General features: G+C 40.6%; 1 protein-coding gene across 4 annotated transcripts in view; it reads right to left on the bottom strand.

The window, feature by feature from the left end:
* Positions 1 to 22,087, bottom strand: part of LOC109433065 (uncharacterized) — a 433,734-nt gene that overhangs the window by 4,742 nt on the left and 406,905 nt on the right. For all 4 annotated transcript variants that reach the window (XM_062851185.1, XM_062851186.1, XM_029859575.2 and 1 more), the window contains one exon: positions 4,014 to 4,886. In XM_062851185.1, the coding sequence (XP_062707169.1) occupies positions 4,014 to 4,878 (865 nt within the window). In that variant the 5' untranslated portion in view covers positions 4,879 to 4,886. The remainder of the gene's footprint in view (positions 1 to 4,013; positions 4,887 to 22,087) is intronic.

Below are 22,087 nucleotides of genomic sequence, written 5' to 3'. Positions count from 1 at the left end.
ACATTTTAGGACACCCTATAATACGCCCAGAGGGAGTAAGATGCGCAGAAATTCGCGTAATTTAGAACGATTTTTGCTGTTCAATTTCATTAATCCGTAAGCTGCGAGGCTTACTATTCTGCTATCCTGCTATTATCAACGCACCCCCTGGAATTTGCAATAGAATTAAAAAACTGTAGAGGACAAATGTCGCTGCTGTTCCCTTTGTTCTCGTTCGGAAACATGTCGGGTATCTAACTGTCAAACTGCATACTTTTTTGCTTTGTCATTTATACCTCTGCCTATCTCCACCAGCAAAAGATGTTGCGGCAGCGACGCCAGCAACATTCTTCCTCTACAGTTTATTAACTCTATTGAATTTGCCGATATGCGTTGTCTTTTCACTGAGAAATACGTCTACCTATTGACGTCTTTTATGGGCTTGCCGGAGCAAGTAATGTAGCTAAGCCAAACCTACAACTGTTGGGTTCTTTAGGGGTATTCAGATTATTGCATAATCGGAATCTCCGTCCAAAAATTAGTCGAAATCCAAAATTTCTTCATTTTTGGTGCCCGGAAACTATTTTTAAAATGCTGCATTTAAAGTTTGTATGGGGAAAATTTTTTGTTCGGGGCGAACTGCCACTTTATCGATTGAACTATCATTCTATCCACAAAAATTAAAACTGTTTTGTTTATTAACCATCAAAACAAAGGATGGTACTCAGAAAAATGAGCTCTTACGATTAGGCTAAAGAAAATGGCAATATTTAATTCACTAAACAACCCAATTGTCCCGCCCACTGGTATTTTACAGCTAGTAGTAGGTGCATGTGTAGATGTGAGTATTGTTGTATGTGTGTTTGTGTTGATGTAGTGTGAGAACCAACTCTTTCTATTCCATTTGAGATGTTAGTTTTTTGTCAAACTAATATTTATAAATGAATCATCTATGTAATAGAAAGAATTAAGTGCCTGTTTAAATAACGTACAGCCAGTTAAATCAAACAATGAAAATTAGTATGTATTAAGACGAAGACACAACGAAGCAACGCCCCGAACTCAAGAGTCAAATGACAGGCAGCGCTGACAAGTCGATCGACTGGATCCAATCGAGCAAACACTTCAGCGCAAATCGAATCGTAAATTGTTTGTGACTTAGTTGGATAAAGCGCCGGACTAACGATACGGAGCCGTAGGTTCGAATCCTATCAAAACAAGTGGTATTTTTCTTTTTCAAATTTATCTATCAATTTGAACAAAAGAAGACTAGGTGCGTTCATGCTTTATAGGGCAAGAGTGTATAGGATGAATTTGGAAGCGAAATACTGAACAGTTGCTATAAAAGGCGGCGTGACCTTTTCTTAGCGGCGTTTGATTATAAGGGAGCCAATCTTCAGCATCTTCAGCATGGTGCGCCCATTTTTGTCCTATCGAAAACAAAGCTAATAAGCGCTATTTGTTTTGTTTTTTTTATTTTTGTATTTTTTTGTTAGGAGTGCGCAGGCATAATAACAAAAAGAACGGAAACAATTCGTGCTTAAATCGTCTGTTTTTTGGAATAGGATGAATATGGGGCATGCTTCAGCTCGAAGGCCAAACTTTTTACGTTAACCTTTTGGAGCCGATTTTTTTCGCCGCTGTCGACGCAACCTCGCTGGTGTCGAACACGTTTGTTATGCTCGGTTTCATCGCCGGGGTCATATATGACTTCTCCGGCTCCAATGGGTTAATGAAATCCTACACTATCCTAGAGAGGTGCAGTGAAAGCCGATTGGAATTTCATGCAGCTTCCGGTGAGAACCAGGCGAATACACTAGTTCCATATTTTTAACTTCTTCCGGTTCCATTTTGTTCCCAGATTGGTTATAAGTACCATGTCTTCGTAGCGAGTTCTCTCGGGACCTCGACAAGATATCAACATTCTGTCTTCGGCAAAGTTGTTCAGAACAATAACCACTTGATGGATGGATGGATAGATTTCATAGTTCCGAATTTCCCCACCACGTGGCGCTAGTGTACATTAGAGATGGGTAACTCACTCGCGAATCGACTCAAAGAATCGATTCGCGAAACCGAGTGAGTGAGCCATGACTCTTTTCAAAAAAGTCACGATTCGCTGATGTTCATTACGATTGCGAAAAGAGTTAGTATGACTACGCACTTCATGATGATTCGACGCAGAACATTGCAATCTTTGACAATTAATTTTGTTTCCATACTACTATATTATATGACCGGCTCGCACCAGCGATTCGATTCTTCGGAGAAATTAACGAAAACCTGCGAATCCTGTATTTCACTACGTTATGCTCAGACGTTTGTGCAAATCGTCAATATACATACCATGCAAGTGAATTATGTACGAAAAGAAGTTGGCTCACATCGAAAATTGACATTTTCTTCAAATCCCGGAAATGAGTTACTGAATCGATCAAAAGAGTCGACTCTTTTTTGAGAGTGAATCGGTAGCGATTCACTCTCAAAATTGAATCAGTTTGCCCATCTCTAGTGTACATAGTGACTTTCGGTACGACTTTGGTGAGAGCATCATGGTGGTGAAATTCCGAACTATGTTCTTCATGGCCTAGAAATGCTCGTAGTCCTGAACAACTTTGCCTAAGATCGTACCTTCCTGTCTGGCTTCAATCGCGTGATCTATCTCACCAAATTCATACCGAAAGTAGCGATATACACTAGCACTACGTGGTGGTGAAATTCGGAACTGTACTCTTCATGACCTGGAAGTACTCATAGTCCTGAACAACTTTGCGGAAGATCGTACCTTCCTGTCTGGCTTCAATCTTCAAACAAAGTTATACCGGAAGTCACTATATACACTAGTGCCACATGGAGGTGAAATTTGGAACTATGCTCTTCATGACCTTGAAGTACTCGTAGTTCTGAACATTTTTGCCAAGGATCGCACCCTCCTATCTGGCTTTAATCTCATACTACATCCCACCAAAGTCGTACCGGAAGCAGCTCCACTAGCGCCATGAGGTGGTGAAATTTGGAACTATGCTCTACATGACCTGGAAGTACTCGTAGTTCTGAACAAGTTTGCCAAAGATTGTACCTTCCTATCTGGTTTCAATCTTGTGATAAATCTCATTAAAGTCGTACCGAAAGTCACTATGTACACTAGCACCACATGGTGGTGAAATTCCGCACTATGTTCTTCATCACCTAGAAGCACTCATAGTTCTGAAAAACTTTGCCGAAGATCGCACCTTCCTATCTGGATTCAATCCCATACTAAATATATCCCACCAAAGTCGTACCGGAAGTGGTTGTTGTTCTGAACAACTTTGCCGAAGACAGAATTTTGCTATCTTGTCGAGGTTCCTAGAGAGCTCGCTACAAAGACATGGTTTTCATAACCAATCTGGGAACAAAACGGAACCAGAAGAAGTTCAAAATGTGGAACTAATGTATTCGCCTGGTTCTCACCAGAAGCAGCATGCAATTCTTATCGGCTTTTACTACACCTTTCTAGGATAGTGTAGGATTCCGTTGACGCAAAAAGATTGAAATTTGGTTCAAAAACTGCTGAGGTATGGATGTGTAAAAATAGTTCCACTTTTTTGCCTGTCGATACTTAGCGTGTTAATAAAATTTTACAAAATGCGTAGTGCTCAATTGGGTTCTTTAGGGGTATCCAGATTATTTCATAATCCGATTCTCCGCCCAAAAATTAGTCGAAACCCAAAATTTCATAATTTTTGGAGTCCGGGAACTATTTTTAAAATTCATTTAAAAGTTGTATGGGGAATTTTTTTTGTTCGTGTCGAACTGTCATTTTATCGATTGAACTGTCATTCTATCCACGAAAATTAAAACTGTTTTGTTACATTAACCATCAAAACAAAGGAATTGGAATCCAATAAATTCACGTCATATTCAGAAAAATGAGCTGTTTCGATTAGGCTGTAGAAAATAGCAATATTTTATTCACTAAACAACCCAATTCGGAAACTGTTCGGTGGGGAGTTGGTACCTAGCTTTATGCCACAACAAGTTGAAACACTTACCGGGATAATCCTGTGGTATCTTGTATCCCTTCTTTCGATTATTCCCCGACTTTGTGTTGAACACATGGTAGATCTTGAAGCTACGCATAAGCCGGTACAGCAGAAAGAGCTCCCCATTCGAAGGACTCGAAGCGGCAGATTTCTTCTTCTTTTTCCTCTCTGACGTGCTAGTCGATTCGGCCGAACTGGACGAGGTCATCGTTTGGTCTCCGGAACTGCTTCCGCTGGCTCCATCCGACGTGTACGATAGTCGTACCACACGCGGGAGCGAAAACTTCTCCAGAAATTGCTCGGCCAGCAGTGGCTCCGAGGTCGATTCGCTGCTGAGCTTGGAACCCTTGCTCTCTCCAGTGGAGCAGTCTCCACCGGACGAAAGGGAGTTCAGCTTGTATCGTTGCCGTTGCCTCAGCAGGGCGGCGCTTTCGATTTCGTTTCTTCGCGCTAGGCGGGCATTTTCAAATTCGGCCACAGAGAACATGTTGGCGCTGGTGTCGTGCGAATTGAATCGCCTTAGCTTGGGCTTGTGGCCATCACGGCCGGATGAGGACACGATCGCCAGTGGCAGGTTGGTTTGCGAGTTGAAGGTCGACGCTATCGAATTGCTGCTGATCAAATTGGTACCGAGTGGGGGTGGATTGTTGCTGCTGGCAATGTTCATGTTGTGGCCGATTTTCGCCAGAAAGAACATTGGATTCTGCTTGAATTTCCCTTTTTTACCGAGTTGCTGCTGCAGCTGCTTCTGCTGTTGCGGTGTTGGTTTTGGCATGTGCGGGCTGGATTCGATTAGCCAATTGGCCAGGTGGCGCTGCCGCTCGAACTCGACGCTGGCCCGTTGCATGTCAGCCAGCTTCAGGGCGTCGGCCATGGTAGGATCTGGAAAATGGAGAAGAAGAAACGCCGGGTAATGAAATGGATAACAAAAACTAAAATTTCTTCAATTAGGTATTCTGATGCGGGCTTGTTTTGAAACTTTGAAAATACTCTGTCCCAAAACTAACCTGAGGGTTTTACATACCTATTACCCTTCCTTAACTTTTTTGGTTTGGGCATAGAGTATCTACGAAAAGACATATTTATGTAAAATTATCATTAGCAGAGAAAGTTCACAGCTTAAACTGAACTACAGGTTCTGTATTAATTGGGGCGTTACACCAAGAAAAAGAAGCACACAGTACAGAATGTCTACTACCTGGAAAAAACCTGGAATACCGGGAATCCTCAGGAATTTTTGTAACAGGGAAAACCTTTAACACTCAGAGAATATTTTGAATATTTAGGGAAGTTTTACACCGATTGAAAATAAAACATTGGGTCGTATGAATAAAAAGTTGCGAGCTTAACTTTTTGTAGATCTACTCAGAAAACAAGGTCCAAAGAATTTACTAAGTTGTTGATATGAATAAAATTTTTCATCAATATTTTGTAGTGTTTACTCCTAGTCCTAAAGAAGTAAGAGTTTTACTGCATGTTTGTAGAACTGAAAAAAACGGCCAAACAAATATTTTTTTCCCGTTATGCCGAGGGTTATTTCTGGAACCTAGTTGCTCCGTAAGAACGCTGAAGATCCTTCCGGATGATTATTCGAGAAGCAAGAAGAAGTATTCTGATAACCAAGCTAGAGGAACAAAGGAGGGTTTCTAGTTCTAGAATTACACTAGTTTACAAAATAAAACGAAAGTCGTGAACTTCTGTCAACGACCACAGTTTTTGAAGTACAATTTAGCACTGATTTCGAAACCGTGCTTCAAAATTTTTTAAGTAGAGCGGTTTTTGAGTTTAAGCTCAATATCAAGTTTTACAACTTTTAAAAATATGGAATTAACTAAAACCCAAATATCTTGCGTTTTGTTCAACCAGTTACAAATCTTTTTCCATAAATTAAAAGCTGAATACAATACCATTCGATCATCTGAATGCAGGTTTTGCGTCAGATTGATGAAATTCAAGATATTGGCGAGTTTGAGGGACGATCTCCTTAAATTTTAACCAAATTTCCAAAAAAACATATGAAGAAATGTATTTTTTTCAATAAGAAAAAAAAACAATATAAAAATTCTTTCTCAACGTTTATTTGACATATCATAGGCGAGTTACAGTAAAAAATTCAGCTCAATCGGATCATTGATTACGGAGAATGAGATGTGTGAAGTAAGTGACGTTGCTTAAAAATAGAACAAAAATCGATTTCAAGTCATCAACCTTGTATGGAAAGTCAAAAAAATTTCCGCTCTTCTGTATTTTTTTTTTCCTTCGCGTTTTCGAACTCAGGGCATGATTCTACATAAAAAATGATCATCAGCTTACCGAGTTCAAAAATGCTGCAAACTAGTGTTATCGGTTTAGTCTAAAAAATATCAGGTTTCGAAACTTGTTTTTTTTTTTCATAAGTTACGCCTACGTCTTTTACGCCAGCCACAGACATCTATCGATGAAGACTTCCTAAGTAATCACGCTGATAAAGCTGTACGTATTGCATGTATAAAGCACATATATTGACATGCATTGGCCTACATAAACCATAACAGTTGGAATAAAGTGGGAAAAGGTCCCACTATTGCCGAATTACGATTACTATACTGGCAGAGTAAAGTGGGGCAAAAGTTCCAGTGGGGCAAAAGTTCCTTGAAAAGTTCTTTTAAAGTTTTTGAGTTCAACTCAAATTATTTCTTTCGGATGTCAAGGTTGTTCGAAACCTTTAAGAATGAGAATCTTTCACTCCAAAAATTATGAAAATTGGTTATTATTTCGAAAAATTGTGGCCAAGGTTGTGAATGAATGTTGGTTTTTGATCAAAAAAAAATTAATTTGGAATGGTACTTCCAACGTGTGGATTGTAATTGTAATGAATTCGAACTCGGTCTTTTATTTTGGGGCGTAGCTAGGTATATTTTGAAGATGCTTTGACATGTACAACTTTTTGCAAAAAAGATTTGGAAATCATATTTTACACATGCACAGTAAAACCGCTCAACACTAAGATGTGTAAGACCTACTTGTGAGGCCTCGTGGTCGTGCGGTAAGCGTCACCAAGCGTTTGAACGTACCATACCATGGGGTGAGGGTTCAATTCACGCTCCGGGCGATGAAACTTTTCGCAAAAATGTTTCTTTCTCGTATCCCCTGGTGCTCGTAATGTACGTCGTGACCGTTGTCTAGTGTTAAGTTTCGTTCAGTTTGTACAGCCTCTGGCTGAAGACGGTGTCCGTGTCTTTTTTACTCATAAATGCATAATTTCCATACCACTCATAAAATGTGTAAGAGCTAAACATTCACAAAATCTGCTCCTGCGTCCACAAAATTGTTAAAGTTGCATTTTTTTTTGTATGGAAAGCTAGCTAGGTTTATTAGTGACCTTGGTGAACCAAAAAATATAGCCATTTCGCATCTAGAATAGTGTACGAGCAGTAGGTTGAGTAGGTCTTACACATTTTAGTGCTGAGCAGTTTTAGCGTGTAGTGGGGCAAAAGCTCGAATTGGGTTTTTAAATTATGAAAAATGTATTGATTTTTTGATTTTATACGAAAGAGCACCTTTTTCTGAGCCACTATGATTTTTTTTCAGATTTTTAGAACCTTATTTTGGTACCTAAAATCAATTTCAAAGAGATTTTTTGAAATCACCTTTTGACAGCTGGGCAACTGTTTGACAGCTCCACCCAGTACAAACTGCGACGAGGGGTGATTCGACAAATTGCTCCCATAAAAACTTCATATTTTAAATAGGTTTCCGGGCTCCAAAATTCATGAAAATTTGGATTTCAGCTCAGTTTGACATGCAGATTCAGAATAACGAATTATCTCAACATCGTTAAAGAAGCCAATTGTGGGACAAAAGTTCGAGTGATGTGGCAACTTCTGATAAAAACCTAAAATTCTTCTAAATGTGCATATTATTTCTAAAAATTCAGAAACTAGTGAGATAATTCGGTCAAAGTTATAACTATTTGTCGTTTTATCTGAATTTGGTGAAAACTACTAATTTTTGGTGTGGTTAATTTAACCCTAATTTGGGTAAAATTCAGATCGAGCTTTAAAGTGTATTTCACATCAAGCATCAAATGTTGATTGGTTTCAGGTATTCCTATTACTAAAGTGTCAAAATATTGTGTTGCGGTTAGCAAAACTCGACAAACATTACATTCGAACTTTTGCCCCAACCAGCGGTGCTGTGGGGCAAGAGTTCAAATTGGACGCACACTTACAAAACATGTTGTAACTTAAAATTGAAAAAAAAAATTTGGCGTAACTTTGTTCAGAAAAGTTTTAGCTCATGGATGGTGGAATTGCCAAACGGTATTGATTTATTTTTATCTGCTTTGGTTTTTGGAAAAATATTGAATTTCTACTAGAGTCGAACTTTTGCCCCACCTTACTCTACAGTTTTTTGTAGGGGACATCTAGAAATTCTAACAGAAATTCCTCCAGAAATTTCTTCGCAGAATCTCTCAGAGCTTCTTGCAGGAATTTCTCTATGAATACCTTCAGTTTTTTTTCTAGGAACTAGTTCAAACTTCTTCATATTTTTTTCAAGAAATATTACTAGAAGTACCAGTGTTAACCAGGAATAGTGCAGATTGTTCTTCAGTTCTTCCTAGTATTCCTTTAGAGATACCATAAAAAATCCCTTAAGAAATTTACTCAGTGATTCCATAAGGAATTCCTCCAGGATTATGGTTCAAAAAAAATCAGCGAGCTTTTAACTCATATCTTGAGAAAATGTACAAGAAATTCTTCAAAGCATGAGGTATCTCCAAGGAGTTCTTTCAGGGATTGCTTCAGAAATGTTTCATTATTTTTCTCAAAGAATCAACAAGTACCTTTTGTTCAGGGATTCAGAAAATCTTTAAAAATTCCTCCAGTAATATTTTGTTTAATTTCAGGAAGATCTGCTGAAAAATCTCTGGAAAGATCTTTGAAGGAAATCCAGGAAATATTTCTGACGGAACCGCAGGAGCATTTCCAAAAAGAGCCTTTGTAGGATATTCTGCTGGAATCCCTGAAGGAAATTTCTCAAGGAATTGAGGGTGGAACTTTTGGAGTAATTTGCGCAGGATTGTTTCAAAGGTAGCAAAACTTTATGAAGGAAAAATACATGAAACAACTTTTGAAGAAATCCCTTGCTAAAATTTCTTAAGAAAACCTTAAAACACTGAAACAGCCCCTGGAAATAAATCCGAAGAAATCCTGGGGAAATTGCATAAGGAATTCATGCAGGAATTTCAATAAAAAATCATAAAGGAATTTTCAAAGAAATCTTCAGTCTAATTCATGTAAAAATTTCTGGTTGTATTTTTGAAGGAAGTACAAGGATTTTTTGCAGAAATTCCTGAAGGAACTCGAGAAAAAATGTCGGGAAAAGCTTGGTGAAACTCCAAGAAAAAAAAATGTTGAGGTACTTTAAAAAAGTTTCTGAAGATATCCTTCAGTAGCAGTATTTGGAGGATTATCTTTAAAAAAAATATTGGGGAATTTGAATCTTGAAAAATTTCCAATGAATCTGCTGTAGAAATTCCTAGGAAATATATTTTTTTTTATCTCCATTAACGAGATTTTTAGCCCTAGGCTAGTTAATCTCGGAAACCACGCTGTACTTCCCTTCCGAAAGAAGAACTCACATTTTGCGAGTTTGTCGATAGTGGGATTCGATCCCAGGTCCTCGGTGTGATAGTTAAGTTTTCTAACCATCACACCAGGTCCGCTCCACGTAGGAAATATTCCTGGAGAAATTTTTGATTCCGTAGAAAAATTCCTAGAGGTCCTTGGAGGATTTCCTAGGGTGGGCTTCGTGACCGAGCGGTTAGCGGCATCAGTCGTTTAGGTGTCTCGTAAGCCTCGGAGTGTGGGTTCGATTCCCGCTCCAGTCGGAGAAAACTTTTTGTCAAACGGAAAATTCTCCACTGGGCCACTGGGTGTAATATGTGATGTCCGTTGTCGAATGTTTGTAATGTTCAGTCTGTAGAGGCCGCAAGGTCGAAGACGGTGTAATTGTCTTTTAAATATAAGGAGGAATACTACTGAAACTTCTGAATCTATACACAGTTCTGCAGGAATCAGTGGAGACATTGCTGGTAGAATCACTGAAAGTGATAATTCAAGAATCTTTGGAGGAATTTTTGCTGGATTTTCTGGATGAAGTAATTAAACAAATTTTGGTGACATTCCTGCGATTATTTTCAATGAAATCCTTGAATAAAAACCGAAGAATTTCTGGAGGAGTTCTTTAAAAAATAGCTATTCGAATTCCTGAAGGAATATTCTCAGAAAAAAAACGCTGCTGAAAGAATTTCTGAAACTATCTTTAAAAGAATTTCTGAATGCAGAGATGAACCTGCTGAGAGCTAAGAAAATCTCAATAGGACACGTTCGGTGTAGTACTAGATTTTTTAAAATTCTTAATCACTTAACCTAATTTACAGCTCTATTGTCCACTGGGGCACTACGTGAGCAATTTCAATTGACAGCTGCACTTACATTTTGTACAGCGCCTAGATTCTATTCTACTTTATCGAACTGCTTTCTGCTGCTTTCACTTTTTCTTCTTTATACCTAGTAGAATGATGAGCACAAGGATGATGATGGATGGCCGTTGTTCCTTTCCAGTCCGATTGGGGGTCCATTATGAGTAGCAGTTCGCCGATGTCCAGGTATCCGGGTTCATTTGAGCCATGGGGCTCAGAAGAGGGTCAGTGTCAGTTGCTCTCGGGGGAAAAGCAACTGACGAAAAATTGCAAGTGCCGGGGCTGGTAATCAAACCCATGACCATCCGCATATGAAGCGAACGTGTGACCAACTACGCCACGGGCCCCGGCAAGTACTAGAATTGTAGTAATGAGCTGAATTTGTGTATGGTGAGAAGGTGAGTTCTCCGTTTCTGCAAGGAAATGTTGCCAATAGCGTGGGTAAACTTTTTTGTTTAAATTGCAAGAAATGGAGACAACGACAAAAATGTGTCACAAAGTTTACCTCAAACAGCATTAAATTAGGCAATAAATAGTAATACCCGCGTATTTTGCATGATTTCCTTGCAGAATCGAAGAATTCACCTTCTCACCATACAAAAATTCAGCTCATTACTATAAATCTAGTACTTCCTGATTGCGTCCTATAGGATACAATCAGTGAAGTACTAGATTTGTAGTAATGAGCTGAAATTTTGTATGGTGAGAAGGTTAGTTCTCCGTTTCTGTAATGCAATGATGCAAAAAGCGTGGGTATTATGATTTCTTGTCTAATTTGATGCTGTTTAAGAAAAACTTTGGGTAACTGTGTTGTTTAAGTTGCAAGAAATGGAGAAAACAACAATACAGCTACCCAAAGATTTGCTCAAACAGTATCTAATGGGGCACGTTCGGTGTAGTACTAGATTTGTAGTAATGAGCTGAATTTTAGTATGGTGAGAAGGTAAATTCTCCGTTTCTGCAATGAAATGGTACAAAAAGCGTGGGTATTATGATTCCTTGCCTAATTTGATGCTGTTTGAGCAAAACTTTGGATAACTATGTTGTTTATGTTGCAAGAAAAGGAGAAAACAACAACACTGTTGCCCAAAGTTTTGCTCAAGCAGCATCAAATTAGGCAAAGAATCATAATACCCACGTTTTTTGCACCATTTCATTGCAGAAACGGAGAATTGACCTTCTCACCGTACTAAAATTCAGCTCATTACTACAAATCTAGTACTTCACCGATTTGTCCTATTAGGCAAGGAATAACAAAACCCACGCTTTTTGCATTATTGCATTACAGAAACGGAGAACTAGCCTTCTCATCACACAAAAATTCAGCTCATTACTACAAATCTAGTACTTCACCGATCTGTCCTATTATAAAGACATATCAAACTTCAAGAGAAAATTCTGATCCCTTCAGAAGGATTTCTTGAAGGAACCTCTAGAAGAATTTCTAATGTTATCCCAGGCAAAGTTTCGAAACGAATCCATAAAAAAAACTTCATCAACGAATTCTTGCAAAAATTTCTGAAAAAAATGAAGGAAACCCTTCTTCTTTTTCTTTCTGGCTCGACGTCCCCATTGGGACTTGGCCTGCCTCGCTTCAACTTAGCGTTCTTTGAGCATTTCCACAGTTATTAATTGAAGGGCTTTCTTTGCCTGCCATTGGATAAATTTGTATATTGTGAGGCAAGTACAATGATACACTATGCCAAGGAAGTCGAGAAAATTTTCCCGACCAGAACGGAAATCGAACCGGCCGTCTCCGGATTGGCGATCCATATAGCCTTAATCACTAGGCTAACTGGAGACCCCAAACCAGGAAACCCTGGAGAAATGTATTAAAGATTTCCTGGAAGATTTTATGGCTCTACCCCATTTGGCATAATGCCGTTGAGCAGGGATGGGAACACTCACTTCGAAAGTGTTACACTCACTTGCTGTTTTCTCAGCTCAGAAGCATGCAATCGAAAAACGATGTATGGACGACTTTTGCCTTGTGATTTTGTCTAAAAGTTTGCCAAATATAATAGGGGTCGCACACGCATACCGATGTCGTGCGGAAGCTGCGAAGGCAACTCTCCACGAGGTGAATGTAAATTACACTCACCTCGTGGAGAGTTGCTTTCACAGCTTTGTCACGACTTTGGGATTCGTGTACGGACCCCTACTCTATTCGGCAAAATTTTAGACAAAACCACAAGGCAAAAGTCGCCCATACAACGTTTCTTAATTGCATGCTTCTGAGCTGAGAAAATAGCAAGTGAGTGTAACTCTTTCGAAGTGAGTGTTCCCATCCCTGCCGTTGAGCATAATGCCATTTGGCATAAGAGCCATTTTGCATAACGGTCATTTGGCATAATGGCCATTTTCGAATTTCAGAAGACCTGGCAGGACGAATTTCTGAAAGAGATCCTGGAATATTTATATTATTCGGAGGATTTTCTGATGCTATTCCTAGAATATGTATCGTATCATGATATTTTTTAAACATATAGAGTAAATTGTATTTTCACATACATTATTACCTATTTTTTATGACGTTGAAGAATAGTTTCAAATAGTTATTTATGTAACGAGTTGCAAAATGATGATTTTTACAGCACGAGTCGTACATTTATCCTACGAGGCGTGCCGAGTTGGATAAATATGACGAGTGCTGTAAAAATCGAGTTTTGCAACGAGTTACATACAACATTTTTTGCAATGAGAAAAAATAATCACAGTAATATGTAGGGTTTTTCGCCCTATTCCCGGCACAACATGTAAACAAAATTATGTATAACCTAAATTCATAACGAAACGACTGTTTTCAACCACTTCTTCCGTCTGAATCAGATACCTTATTGATTGAACTTGTTGTTAACAGTGATTGTTGTGAAGATTTTCTGCCGGAAAGTTGATTTTGAACGAGTTTACTGCACCTAGTCCAGCACCAATTCTCGGCACCAGTGCCGAACTTCCAGCAAAATCAAATGGCAAATCACTTCGGCACCCATCTTTGTGGTGCCGAAGTGCACCCGTCTGCGAGTAATATTTGTTTTGAGCACTTGTGCGGCTTCAGAGAGAAAGTGTAGCTCATTGACTGTGGATTCCGTTGTGAAAAGGTTGCGGGAGACGATTACCTACGGAAGGGCGTTTGGAAAATATACGGCAAGTGATATTTTGATTTGTTTTGCTGTGAGGTGCCGGAAATTGACGCGGGTGCCGAAGTAGTTCGAAACCCTATGATCATTTCCATTAGTATCATCATGCTTCCTGGTGGTTGAACGGGATCATCCACGTGTTCCATCAAGCTAGACGCAAAACTTGAATCAAGCAAGCTGTACTATAACCGTCATAGGTTTTCAAGCTCTTGACGTGGAAGCACAGGTTATTGGCTAAACAATTGCATTATGATTCATAATGCAACCCAAATGAGTTGCATTATGAATCATAATGCAACTGCTTTTTATAGTGAGGAAAAGTAGACCGTAGTGACACTAAAACGGCAAGTAAAAAATGCAATATTATAGTGCCAAGTTGCAAAAAATCGTTATATTATATTCAGAAAGGTGGAATAACATTTTCTTGACACTGAAAAAGGAGATTTTTCTGTCGAAGCAAAACGTTTTGATAAACTTCTTAAATTTATGAGAGTGCCCAAAATTTAAAAAAAAATCATGAGCCAACTATGACCAACATAGTGCCGCCAAATTATGAACCGAATTCTTTTTCATTATTCAAGCTTCTTTAACCTTCACGTACCCGACCCTCGACAACTCATTTTCAAAATGCTGGCATTTCGTCAATTTTTACCCGGTTTTTTTTTGAAGTCGTTAAACCCTAAACCCCCCGTGGCTACGCCAGTGGTTCAAACACAATAACATACAAAATAATCACTTTTAGCCATATTGACATCCCCCTGACCCCAGTACAATCCGGAATATCGCCGGAATGGTTCCGGATATTGCATGGCCACTTGAGTACAATAAAGTAGCACCACTTTATGATCAATTGAGTGCGACTTCAAAAAAAAAATCGGATGAAAATTAACGAAATGCCAGCATTTTGAATTTTAGGTGTCGGGGGTCGGGTACGTGAAGGTTAATATGTGTTTTGCCGCCAAATGACTATAATACTGAATACGCTAATTTATTTCACTACTGACCCCCCCAATATCAGGATCCTGGCTCCGCTAGTGATTTTAAGCACACACGTCTAATGAATAACAAAACCAGCACAATGGTTATTCTTATTCTAAAGTGAACAAGAACAATATAAAAAGTATGCTGTTATTACAAGTTGACTTCTTGAGATTTGTGCATTTGTGGTTCTGGTGCAAAGTTGAACTGGGACTTCAAGATGTTTGTCCTTCTACAGTTGAAATCACTGTTGAAAACTAAAATTTTCAAATATCATGTAATATTTCATGCGCGCGATGATCGATGTGATTATATCAACACTGCTTCTAATATTTATCTTGTAACACATAAATAGTAACTAAATGGTTCAGTAAGTTTCTGTTAAACTCATATTCAACAACATGTTCCTATCACTTTTACAAACAAGTTGCTCCTTTGTATGCTCTTTTTGCAATTTATTTTCCTTCGTAAATTTACGGTTGAAAAAGTGCATCCTAATACATTATACGCACAGCACATGCTATTCGTGCGGTTCCATGATAAAGTATACTTGTTCGGCTGAAACAATCTATCTGTGCACAATTGCTCAACAATTATGATACAGCAATTAAACGCAAGCGGAATTCACCATTTCTTACACCTTCTCCGCACCGACCACAATGCTTTATGAGAATTGAAGGTTTGTTTGCGTTATCATTAGGAGGTGCCATAAATTGAGTACCAACAACATCGCGGGCTCCTCAATGATGGTGGTACCATGTGCATGCACAAATGAATGGCAATCGTGGTGTGGAATTGAAGGGTATAAGGCTACAGAGACCGACAGCCAAAACAAAAACGTGTTTCTTGTCTAAACAATTGCAACCATAATTATATGGCGCTTGGTGTGTGATCGTCGCTGGTAGGGCGGTGCGCAGATCCATTTCGCGAACGACGAGGATAGTTTATTTTGACTAATACCGCTCAGCGGAGTTCATCAAAGGTACGGTATCGGATCCAGGGAGGTGAAGCGCGCGAAATAATGGCGCCCATTTAGGCGGCAGCATGCAATGAAGCACTACTGACTGTCGGGCTTAGAGGGAGGGAGGTAGGCACTTCTACTATACCTACTGTGTCCATGGCTGCAGCAAGACGAGCGGCGTGGCTTTATAAATACGCAACTTTGTGCATTCACATTTTGTTGGGTTCGGTGCTAAATTGGGTAGATCGTTTAGATAGCATTGAAAACTGTCTGAATGTGTTAAATTTGTGTAAATGAGACGATATTGTAGGCAACAGTTGGGAGCAATATCGATTGGGCTGGTTAAACTCACTAAGTGGCCATATCTTTCAAGGTAGATAATGTTTGCGTGTGAATAAACCAGTTTAGGAAAACGAAACAAGCATGAGCTAGATACTAGAGTATAGAAGGTCATGTATTTCATTCTGTGCAAAAGCTCATAGAGCTCTTGGTTTAGAAGTATGTTCTGTTCTGTTCTAGTTGCGATGTTATGAAGAAAAAGAAGAACACAATTTAAATTAGTTTTATCTAGTTTAAATTATTCTATTGTTTTAAGCGCTTCATGATTTTCTTGCGACATTTGGCAACTACTTTTCAGAAAACAGTGTTAAGCTCAGTTCTCAAAACCTACCGCCATAACCAGCGTTCGGAATGCTCACTCATTCTCACGAAAATCGAATTCTCTCTCACGTCAGTTTTCAGCGAAAATCTGGTTTGCGAAAACTCCCCTACGAAGAGGTGAATGAAAAAAACATTTTCACTCACTCCCAAAGCTGTGAAATTTACGATTACTTCGATTGCTCGATCATGTTGTCTTTTCTTGAATCCTATGATGACAACGATGGTAGCTTGTATGGAGCAAATTTATTCCCTCTTCTGTGTAGTTAGCGTGGTAGTGTGGTTAGAGTGCGCGTGTCGATGATTTGATTTTAGTCATGTTCCAGGTTCGAATCCCGTGTCGACAACAATTTTGTTAATTTGCGTTGAAAACCTTCGCGTGAAAATTTGGTGAGTGAATAATTTAGCTGAACGAAAAAATAATTATCCGCTGGTTGAAGTGATTTTCAGTGATCATTTGTCGTTACTCTCCAGAAAAGAAGGAGGAGCAAAAAGTGTTCCTCATGCAAAAAAGTGAAAATTAACTCTCCCGCTGGCGTGAGAAAAGCGTATTTCGTATCACTGAAACGAAAATTACGAACCCTGGCCATAACATTTGTTGCTTTAACTATAAACGGTATTGTTACACAACCAAACAGTAAAATTCGTGAATTTCTTAAAATCCTAAATCAAATAATCTAATCTTTCATGGAGTTCGATTCACTCTTCTTAAAATTGAAGTGATAAATGCAAGATGTACCCAAAAGTGCATCTTGTCTCTTAAATTTGACGAAAAGAGGGTCGATGAAGAGAAGTCCATCATGTTACTTTAGCCCATCTTTTTCTTCTCCTTCTTCTTCCTTATGGCTCTACGTCCTCACTGGGACTTAGTCTGCTTCGCTTCCACTTAGTGTTCTTTGAGCACTTCCACAGTTATTAATTGTAGGGCTTTCTTTGCCTGACATTGCATGAATTTGTATATTTGAGGCAAGTACAATGATACACTATGCCCAGGGAGTCGAAAATTTTCCCGACAGGAACCAGAATCTAACCCGTCGTCTCCGGATTGGCGATCCATAGCCTTAACCACTAGGCTAACTGGAGACCCCGACTTTCGCCCTTATTTACACTCAATCTAGGTTTGGGAATTTTTATGGGTTGTCCAAAATAACCCGGAACTCTTTTATTAACACCATTTACTGCCAAAACAGTACCTGGCTTTGCTTTGAATATTAACATTACAACCTTTTGGAATCCTAGAAGCCATTCCAACATACTTTTGAGATATTATAACAAAAAAAAAACAGTGGAACACTACAAATGCACATTTTTTTCCAAACCCTACGTTTCTCCGGAACCACCTATAAAGAAATGCCTCGGAGAGGGGCTAGTACACATCACATCACACCCTGGTTAGCTGCGTATTCTTGCAGCAACGAACATCATGACACGCTTTTTTGGGAGAACACCAAGGTAATGTGCTGGCGCTTTCCTTGTTTCCCGGGTGGCCTTGCCACTCCTTTTGTCCTCGGAAGGCAGGCAGGGTTGACATCACCGATTCCAACTGCTCTGCAAGTACCGTAAACCGGGGTAAAATTGATCATTCGGGTACTACATTGTAATCCCATACTAGGAACTCTAAAGCGTGATAATGATCTTAAACTTTTTACGTCATCTGGTTCGTAGATGTCTAGAAATCAGTGTAGACTATTAATTTTTCAGAAAAAGTTTGTTTTGTCTTATTTTTTTTTAGGAATTTGCTATGTATTTCTCATTTTGCTGAAACCATTGCTACTAAACAATCGATTGCTAATACGACTTCCCGTAAACTCTCTGTTTTAACATTTTTGTGGAGCCTTGGTTGGCAAGTTATGCAGCTAATCAGAGCATGAAATAGTAAAAAAGGTTATTTTATGATGAAATAGTCATTAATTGTGATAATAATCACTTATTTCAAACGAAATTGCCTACCTTTAGGCGTTTAAGAGAAAATTTCAAAATTTAATTTTGCATTTAAAGTATTAAATTCATTAGTTGTAAGATTTTAAACGCTTTATTCGGTTTTAGAAGAGCAAAATTAAGCGGAGAAGGAAATTTTCCTTTTTAACCGATGCTTAATTGTATACTGATCAATTTCGTTCCGAAGTGGCATTTTCAATTTTTTGATATTTAGAGTTATTTAACTTTAAGTTTAAATTAGTTGAACAAAATTCTGTCACATGGTTCCATGGAGATTCACTGGGTACTGGTTTTACAGAAATTCTTTTGGCCATATTTGAATTGGCACTGATGTTATCCGCAAAAGTTGTTTTAAAGTGATCAATTTGACCCCGGATTACGGTACGAATAACTGACACCGCGTATATCGTGATTTGACCTTCTAAAGGCTTAACCTCTATCAGCTAGCACACAGAAAGACTTGCCGACATGGCACCTCTACCTGCCCTGGTCCTTGCTACGGACTCGGACCCAACCCAGTAGACCGAGCACCTTCACCATATTTTGTGCCTCACCGCGTTAATGTAGGGCTCTCTGGCGTGGCGGACCTACAGGAGGATTAACAACAACAATCAGAATCAAAGTGGTAATGGCGAGGTTAAGTCCTCCACAAGAAGTGCACACTTTACCCTCGAACGATCACGCTGTTGTATTTTGTTCAACACGTTGGAAAAATCTCGCTTTTTATACTCAGCATTAGCGTGGTGCAGACGGTGGTGGCCCACCGCGCGAGTTGCGGAAGGTTAAAACAGAATGTCGAGATCCGCTGTGTGAATTTCGGTTAAATACCATGAGAAACTCATGAAAACTGCGGCAGCGACAGGCGAAGTCGAAGGTTCCGAAGCCTACCCAGACGGAAGCCTTCCCTTCACGAGAAGCTCCAAAAGTGTGGCGAATGCTTATGACAAGTAATCTCAGAAGCGTGTGAGGCAGCCGTCAGGTGAGGAGCTACCAGGCGGCGCCCGCTAAGAAAGACAGCTGTTAACCTCGAACCAAGCTGTGCAGGCGATGTGGAGGTGAAGGTCATAAGGCACAAAGCTGAACGAATCGTCTCAAGTACTTGATTTGTTTCGGGAAATCCGCGAACAGCGAGGGAGGCATTAGCTGCCCGGCCTGCAGGTAACGCAACTGAACCTGAATCACTGTGACACAGCTCAGCAACTGTGTCAGAAAGTTGTGGAGACGGATATCCCCATCATATCAGACCCATATCGAGTACCCGCCGGTAATGGAACTGGGTTGCGGATGAGACCAGAAAATCGGCGTCGATATTAACGATGGGTAAATACCTCGTCCAGGAGTTGATGTCCAGGAGTTGATGTGTGCTACTACTGATGGCTTCGTGATCGGAAAGGTAAACGGGATTCTCTTCTGTAGCTGCTATGCTCCTCCGCGTTGGTTGATCAATCGAGCGTTTCACACAGATGCTGGACTGTATGACGACCGTACTGACAGACTGGGCGAAGGCCGGAGGTAATAGCGAGTGACTTCAATGCCTGGGCCGTGGAATGGGGAAGCCGTTTCACGATCGTGAGGCACTGGTTATGGTAGATGTCGATCTGGCTAATGTTGGTGCTAAAAGTCGGAAAGGAGACGAGCCGATTATCGACGTTACTTTTTCTAGTCCTGGTCTAACAAGTTGTTCGAACTGGAGGGTAGACGACGGCTACACTCACAGTGATCACCTGGCGTTTCGCTACATTATTGACTACACCAACAGCAGGCAGCGCTGGTAGAGGAAGAGGCAGCTAGGCCAAGGCCAAGTCCTCGTATTTAGGTGAAAGACATCATACTTCAACGACTAGGTATATACTGCCGTTCTACGCATAGTTGTCCCATGTTATACGGGATTCCCATATAACATGGGACAATTATGCGTAGGACGGCAGTATAGGGAGGCGCTCCGCCATGAGCGAAAGCTACTCGGTTTAAGCGGTGCCGAGCTGGTAGCGGCGCCCTCGCCTGCTTGCGATGCCTAGGCAAGTCCACCCTAAAAATGGCAGACCACCGGCTCACTGGGGGACTCAAGCGATTGCGGACCTGAGCCGCGTCTGCCTACGGGTTAAGAGGCGGGTGCAGCGAGCATTAACAGTGAAAGAGCGAAAGGAACGGCGGGTGGTGTTCGCCGCCGCAAAATCCGCGCTGAAGACCAAGATAAGGGCAAGCAAAAATGCCTGTCTCGAGGGTCTCTGTCAGAGTGACAATGTGAATCCGTAAGGTGATGCCTACAGGATCGTGATGGCCAAGACGAAAGGTGTAATGGCTCCTACAGAGCAATCTTCCGAGATGTTGGAGGGGATCATCAAGGGGCTCTTTCCGCGTCTTGATGCTAGTCCTTGTAGGGACTAGGGCTGGCGATGATGATTGAGTCATCGATGTGGAACTTGCGGGGATAGCAAAGTCCCTCAGCGTAGGTAAAGCCCCAGGTCCGGACGGAGTTCCGAAACTGGTTTTAAAAGTAGCAGGCCCTAAGGATGGCAGAGCCTGGTTCAATTGTCAAAGGCGGGGAAACCACCCGGAAATCCGTCGGCGTATAGACCAATATGCTTTATAGACACAGCGGGGAAGGTACTCGAAAAGATCATCCTCATCAGAATATTGAGGAACACTGAGGATGTAAATGGCCTCCCGATCAATCAGTTCAGCTTTCGGAAGAGTAGGTCGACCGTAGACACTATCTTGTCGGTTACAAAGGCAGCCGAGATAGCGTTCCAGCGTCCAGATTCTCGGAAGTTACTTCCAGAATCGAGTACTTGTTTACGAAACATAAATGGGTCGGAAGTGCTTTTACATAAGCTCAGGAGTTCCGCAAGGCTCCATCCTGGATCTGGTGTTATGGAATGTCATACGACGAGGTGTTGAACTTAAAGTTCCCGGTGGGAATCGTCGGCTTTGCTGACGACATTACGTGGAATTGACTACTGCCCACTCAATCGCAGTTGTGGAGGAGTGGATGAGCTCCAGGAAACTGGAATTGGCCCACCCCAAAACTGAGGTGATGGTTGTGAACAACCGAAAGTCGGAGCAGCAAGCAGTGTAGGTTGAACAGTGAACAGTGTAGGTTTTTGCACTATCACTTTGAAACTCTCCGTCAAACACTAGCTACGAGCTACGGAGGAGCTGGTGCGTGAACTCAGAGAATGGCAAGTTCAGACGCTACACAAGAGGTCCATGGGTACCCATACAGAGATTAAGTGGCCGTGGGGACAACATCCTGGTAGCATTGCTGTCGTATCGTCGGTATACTGGGTTGGATCCGAGCCCGTGGTTGGAAAGGGGTCTCGGGCAAGGTCTGGGCAGGTGGAGGCCCTATGTCGGCACATCTTTCTCGATAATTGCTGTGCAGTTGAAAGCAGGCGTGGTGTCGACTTTGCCTACCTTCCGAAGACAAAGGGAGTGGCTAATCGCTAGCATGCTACCTTAGTGAGCTCCCCAAAGGGAGGCATCAATGTTCGTTGCTGCAGGATGCGCAGCTAACCTTAAGAGTGCGCTTGACACTAGCCTCTCTCTCTGAAGCAATTCCTTATCGGTGGTTCCGGAGAGGCAAAAGATTTAGCGGCCATGAGAATGTTGTAGTGGGTCGAAAATACAGGGGATGGCCAAAATGTTTGGGATAGGCAACATTTTTTTCTCTCACAAAAAAGTTCAACATGCTATAACTTTTCATAGAGAGCATCAAAAAGTCTCAAACTTTGTCTGTTTGTCAACCTATTATATGGAAGAGCAGCACACTTGTCATTGAAAATTTCGAAAAAATGCTCAGTCTGAACACTCAATCAAAATTCATGAGAATCTATCTGTTCTACATGTCATCTGATATAAGCCTACCAAGTTATAATCCTCCCCGTGTACACTTCACTAATGACAGTTCCTCTGTTAAATACGATCTGTCCATGAAACAAGCTAT

The sequence above is a fragment of the Aedes albopictus genome, chromosome 2, assembly GCF_035046485.1.
Source record: "Aedes albopictus strain Foshan chromosome 2, AalbF5, whole genome shotgun sequence".
Taxonomy (NCBI): Eukaryota; Metazoa; Arthropoda; class Insecta; order Diptera; family Culicidae; genus Aedes; species Aedes albopictus.
Note: the sequence above shows the minus strand (reverse complement) of the source record. Positions and strands in the feature narration are given on the sequence as shown.